Source organism: Centroberyx affinis, unplaced genomic scaffold (assembly GCF_046629955.1).
Source record: "Centroberyx affinis isolate AG114_WGS23_722 - 3 ecotype Tasmania unplaced genomic scaffold, CSIRO-AGI_Caff_v1 ptg005485l_1, whole genome shotgun sequence".
Lineage (NCBI taxonomy): Eukaryota > Metazoa > Chordata > Actinopteri > Beryciformes > Berycidae > Centroberyx > Centroberyx affinis.
In genome coordinates this window covers 23612-30000 of record NW_027282751.1, presented here as the reverse complement: position 1 = coordinate 30000, position 6389 = coordinate 23612, and the positions used below count along the sequence as shown (strand labels likewise).

The following is a 6389-nucleotide window of genomic DNA, read 5'->3' as shown; positions in this document are numbered from 1 at the left end:
GGGTCTCAGCTCTCAGGGTCTCAGGGTCTCAGCTCTCAGGTCTCAGGGTCTCAGCTCTCAGGGTCTCAGCTCTCAGGGTCTCAGGGTCTCAGGGTCTCAGCTCTCAGGGTCTCAGCTCTCAGGTCTCAGGGTCTCAGCTCTCAGGGTCTCAGCTCTCAGGGTCTCAGGGTCTCAGCTCTCAGGGTCTCAGGGTCTCAGCTCTCAGCTCTCAGGGTCTCAGGGTCTCAGCTCTCAGCTCTCAGGGTCTCAGGGTCTCAGGTCTCAGGGTCTCAGGTCTCAGGGTCTCAGCTCTCAGGGTCTCAGGTCTCAGGTCTCAGGGTCTCAGGTCTCAGGGTCTCAGGTCTCAGGTCTCAGGGTCTCAGGTCTCAGGGTCTTGAGTAAAGTTCTGGGTTCAGATTGTTTGCCTCCATCAGGTTGGAGAAGGTTTCTCTTTCTTCTTTAACTTCCTCCATACAGTTATTGATCAGACAGTGTAGTGTAATATCCCTCTGATCATACAGTTATTGATCAGACAGTGTAGTGTAATATCCCTCTGATCATACAGTTATTGATCAGGCAGTGCGGTGTAATATCCCTCTGATGATGCAGTTATTGATCAGGCAGTGCGGTGTAATATCCCTCTGATCATACAGTTATTGATCAGGCAGTGCGGTGTAATATTCCTCTGATCATGCAGTTATTGATCAGGCAGTGCGGTGTAATGTATTGATCTGCTCCTCAGGCGGTGGAGCGGAGTCGTCCTCAGACTGAAGACGAGCTGCTGGCGGTTCAGGAGGCGATCAGAACCATGGAGGCTGTTCTGCAGGCTGCGGAGAACACACAGCGTGAGTAACCTGGAGAACACTGGAGAACCCTACAGAACAGAACAAACACACCATGAGGAACCAGTAGAACACTGGAGAACCCTACAGAACAACACAACACAACAGAACAGAGTGCAGTAGAACTCTGACATGTTCTCCCTGCAGAACCACACCACAGAAGGTTCTTCTGTCAGAAATCGTCCCAGAAGTGAAGAGCAGGTAGTTTTCCATCCTGACTCCCGTCCCGCTCCGTGTGTTTCTGCCCGTCAGGTCCCCCGCTGGCGGCCATCTTGCTGCCGGTCCTCATCTCCTTCCTGTTGGATGAGAACGCTCTTGGCTCCGCCCCCCCGGCGTCCCGCTCGCTGCACGAGGCGGCGCTGAAGGAGCTGATGAGACTCGGCCCGCAGCACTCGGCCGTCTTCAGGTGAGACTCGGTTCAGTTTGATGGTTTCATTCTGGTTCCCATGGTAACCTCATACTGAGTTGTGTACACCCCCCCCCCCCCCCCCAGGTCCCTCATGGCGTCGTCTCCTCAGCTGAAGTCTCGTCTGGAAGCTGCGGTCAAAGGGAACCAGGAGAGCCTGAGCGCTAAAGCGAGCGCTCCCCCCCGCTCCGCCAAGCCCCCCCCCAGCATCACGCTCAAGACCAACTTCCTGTGACATCACCGAACAGAGAGTCCACTTCCTGTGACATCACCGAACAGGGAGTCCACTTCCTGTGACATCACCGAACAGGGAGTCCACTTCCCGCTTTCTGACTCACTGTGTGACATCCTGTTTCACTTCTCACACTCAGCAACAAGTCGTTAGGAGTTTAGAGTCTTTTTTTACTGAGAGTAGAGTCTGAACTCAGTAGAGTCTGGACACAGTAGAGTCTGGACACAGTAGAGTCTGGACACAGTAGAGTCTGAACTCAGTAGAGTCTGGACACAGTAGAGTCTGGACACAGTAGAGTCTGGACACAGTAGAGTCTGAACTCAGTAGAGTCTGAACTCAGTAGAGTCTGGACACAGTAGAGTCTGGACACAGTAGAGTCTGAACTCAGTAGAGTCTGAACTCAGTAGAGTCTGGACTCAGTAGAGTCTGGACACAGTAGAGTCTGAACTCAGTAGAGTCTGTGATGAAACATCTGGAGAAGAGTTAACAATGTTATGAGGAGACGCCGCCATGTTGGAGGAGTGACAACAAACCAGAGGTGGGGACTCCAGTCACATGACTTGGACTCCAGTCACATGACTTGGACTCCAGTCACATGACTTGGACTCCAGTCACATGACTTGGACTCCAGTCACATGACTTGGACTCCAGTCTCAGTTTTAATTGCTTGAGATTTGATCCATTAAGAGAAGACTTGAGACTGGCCTTGGGACTTGGTGACTCATGATGCTCTTACCAAGTTTTTATCCTTTTAAAACCATATTGCATTGAAAAGTCCTAGATATTTAGTTTTCTTTAAGATATTAAATTGATACTGGACTCTTGATTTGTTCTGACTTGACTTGCTGTTCTACATTTAGACTTTAGTCTTGACATTAATGACTTGGACTTGACTTGGTAATCTACATTTAGACTTGGGACTTGACTTGAGACTTGAGCCTCAACACTTGAGACCGACTTGGGACTCGAGTGAAGTTGACTTGGTCTCACTTGATCTCGTTTTCCTCCTGATGAAACATGAAAGTTATTTTTTTGCGGATGATTTTATTTTTGTTGATATTTTGCTGTCAGAGGAAGCAGGTGACTTGGTGAGCAGCCAGTCTCTCCAGTCTCTCCAGTCTCTCCAGTCTCTCCAGTCTCTCCAGTCTCTCCAGTCTCTCCAGTCTCTCCAGTCTCTCCAGTCCTCCAACATGGCGGCCTGGCCCTGCTCAGCAGGTTCATCTGGACTCAGTTTGTCAGCAGGGAAATCTTCACTCAAAGCACATGATGTCGTTCACTAAATGATAAAACTTTATTGGACTCTGGATCCTTTACATATTCACAGCATGTCTGTAGAGTGTTTGTTTTCCCTCTCTGTGGTGCCAGGTGGGCGGGGTGAACAGTGACAGACAGTCTGGATCACAGGGAAACCTGAACTCCACCCACCTGGCACTGCAGGCTCCATGAAACAAACACCAACAACTACAGCTGCACTGGTGGAAACAGACTCTACTGAGACTCTACTGAGGGAAACAGTAGAATACAGTTCAGTTCCTAGAGCAGCATCATTACAGGAGGTCAGAGATCACAGCATCATTACAGGAGGTCAGAGGTCACAGCATCATTACAGGAGGTCAGAGGTCACAGCATCATTACAGGAGGTCAGAGGTCACAGCATCATTACAGGAGGTCAGAGGTCACAGCATCATTACAGGAGGTCAGAGGTCACAGCATCATTACAGGAGGTCAGAGGTCAGAGGTCACAGCCTAACAACTAACACATATTCCTGTGAGCTGCAGAGACGCAGGAAGAGACATGAGAGCCGGAGAGGATTTTATTTTTTAGTAAAACAGCTTCATGTAAAACTGACCAATCAGTGATCAGCTCACTAACTGCTAACAGGCGTCAGGAGTCATGTGACCTGAAGAGTTCGTCTCATTAGCGGCCGTACGGCAGCCTGGAGGAGACGATCCAGCTCGCTTCTGTTTGATCAGCTTCACATCGTCTGCAATAACAACACTAAGAATGTATTGATCTGTCTGTTTACTGTTAAGTGTGAATATTAATATCCATGAAGGTGAAGAAGTGAAGATTAAAGTTTGAAGGAAAAACTAAAACTCAGAATCAGCTGCTGGTTCTCTGTCTCCATCCGGCAGTCTGCTGTGTTTCTCTTCTCGGTGGATAACCGGCCAATCACAGACGAGGTGACATCACCTCCAGATGTTTCCAGTCTGATATGAGAAAATGTTTCAGGATGTAAAACCTCAGCGGTAAACGTCAGGTTTTGGTGTCAGTCCCTCAGGATCAAAGAGCGAGGGCTTCTTTCTAGAGCCGCCATTTTGACCAAGAGACGTTCAACAATCATACAGGGAGAGATCCATCAGAGAAGAGGAGAGAGACCAGTTTCTCCACCACAGGAGCAGGAGAGAGACCAGCATGCACTGCAGGAGCAGGAGAGAGACCAGAATGCAATGCAGGAGCAGGAGAAAGACCAGAATGCACTGCAGGAGCAGGAGAGAGACCAGAATGCACTGCAGCAGAGAGACAGGTTGGATTGATCAGTGGAGTTTTCATTTATTCTGATAATCAATATTTTCCCAGTAAAGTAGAAACAGAGAAATTGTTGCAATAATAAATCTCCGGTGCGTTCGAGCGTCAGACTGGGAAACGACCGGCAGGCCGCCATCTGGACCGGAGGTTCCCAAAGCAAGGTCCGCGGCCCTTCAGGGGTCCAGGAGGGAAGTCCGGGGGTCCGGTCCGCTCCGACTCCCAGCATGCTTCAGTCTTCCAGCTGCAGCAGCTTCTGTCTGCAGCCGCTTCATGAAGGAATCAGTTCAGTTCAGTTGAGTCCAGTTCAGTTGAGTCCAGTTCAGTTCAGAATTGAACAAAGAAAACGACAGGAAACAGAACTGGACTAAACTGGAATTTCAGGAAGTTTAATTTAATCAATGAAATTCTGTGAAATTCCATGTTTTGTTTTTTCTTCCCACATATCAGATTCCACATAATGATCTATATGATCAATACTGAACATCAGAACATGTTACAGGAACCTTTCAGCTGGTATTGGATGCAGAGCATGTAATGTAATCAATACATTATGACTGGATGTGTTTGATTAGGTGAACTGTCTTTGATCTGATTCATAATGTTTTGATTCATAATGTTTTGATTCATAATGTTTTGATTCATGATGTTTTGATTCATAATGTTTTGATTCATAATGTTTTGATTCATAATGTTTTGATTCATAATGTTTTGATTCATAATGTTTTGATTCATAATGTTTTGATTCATAATGTTTTGATTCATAATGTTTTGATTCATAATGTTTTGATTCATAATGTTTTGATTCATAATGTTTTGATTCATAATGTTCAGCGAGAGACAAACTGTTAGAGGAGGAATCCTGTCGCTCAGTTCGCTGTTTCCTTCCAGCTCCACCTGGACTGGACTTGACTAGACCGGACTGGACCGGACTGGACTTGACTGGACTTGACTAGACCGGACTGAGTTCAGATCCAGAGCTGCTGATGTTTTTACAGAACAAAATGGAGTTGAATAAACTTTTGTTTTCTGGCAGCGACTCAATAAAGTTTTCTTTTAACGGATTTCAGTTTTCTGTCTTTCTTCTGCTTCTGTTTCCTTTTTAATTAATTACATCAACAAACTTCAAACAGCATCAAGAAGTTTCTCCACAGACAAACAGATTCAAACAAAACATAACAACTTACAACACAATAGATATACAATATATATGTTTTATACATAGGTTTTCTTTTCTGTCAGTTCATCCTATCAAAGTTCAATATATTCTATAAATAAATACAAATAGACAAAATCTAAACACAGTCCAACATAAATCCACAGAACTTCATGTTTTTTTGGCATTTTAGCTTTTAATTTTTTTAAAGGATTTTAAATATAATGTGAAATCATGAAAGCAACAAACTCTGGAGGATCTTAAAAAACATTTCTGTAGGAATTTGTCTCAGAAATAGAGGAGAATTAAAAAAAAAAATTCCCTCCTCTTGATGCAACAGGTTTCCTGAACTCAAACTGAACAGAATGAAATATATAAATAAATATGAATAGGGAGACTGAGGATTAAACAGCCAACAGTTAAACTGATAAAATATGAAATATAAGCATCATGAAAAATGCAGCTTACAAATGCAAAGTGTATAATTAATATAAGATTCATGCAACAGGAGAAAATACTGAATTGAATATTTATTTATTTTTACTCTCCGTGTTTCTGTTGACTCGTCTTCTGTCTTCATCTGTCGATTAAAACGCTTTGGAAACGTTATTATTATATTATTTACTTTTTACTTTATAACTTTAAAGTGTTACTGCACAGATACAGCTGAAGTGTGGAAGTTGTCTGAGCGGAAGGCGCCGCCTGCCGGCCGCCGCAGGACGCTGCCGGGCCGCCGGGTGATGCCTTCAGGTGCTGTCGGAAACATCGGAATTCTGAATACGAGACCAACAGGACTGTGGAGAGGGAATTCTCCCTGAAACCAATGAGATGAGAGATGAGACTCTGAGGAAGACTGTTCTGTTTAATGTTTCTGTTTGTTTATTCTGTTGTTGTGTTGTTGTCTGGTGGAGCGTCACCTGACTCGCCCCCCAAACTGACTCGTCCCTCAAACTGACTCGTCCCCCAAACCGACTCGCCCCTCAAACTGACTCGCCCCCCAAACTGACTCGCCCCCCAAACCGACTCGCCCCTCAAACCGACTCGCCCCTCAAACCGACTCGTCCCTCAAACCGACTCGCCCCTCAAACCGACTCGCCCCTCAAACCGACTCGTCCCTCAAACCGACTCGCCCCTCAAACCGACTCGCCCCTCAAACCGACTCGTCCCTCAAACTGACTCGCCCCTCAAACTGACTCGCCCCCCAAACTGACTCGCCCCTCAAACCGACTCGTCCCTCAAACCGACTC

General features: G+C 46.1%; 1 protein-coding gene across 1 annotated transcript in view; it reads left to right on the top strand.

The window, feature by feature from the left end:
- Window positions 1-1770, top strand: part of LOC139667375 (HEAT repeat-containing protein 5A-like) — a 5788-nt gene extending 4018 nt beyond the window's left edge. The window contains exons 5-7 of the mRNA XM_071546826.1: window positions 722-824; window positions 1074-1227; window positions 1315-1770. Of these exons, the coding sequence (XP_071402927.1) occupies window positions 722-824; window positions 1074-1227; window positions 1315-1462 (405 nt within the window). The 3' untranslated portion in view covers window positions 1463-1770. The remainder of the gene's footprint in view (window positions 1-721; window positions 825-1073; window positions 1228-1314) is intronic.
- Window positions 1771-6389: the final 4619 nt, after the last annotated feature.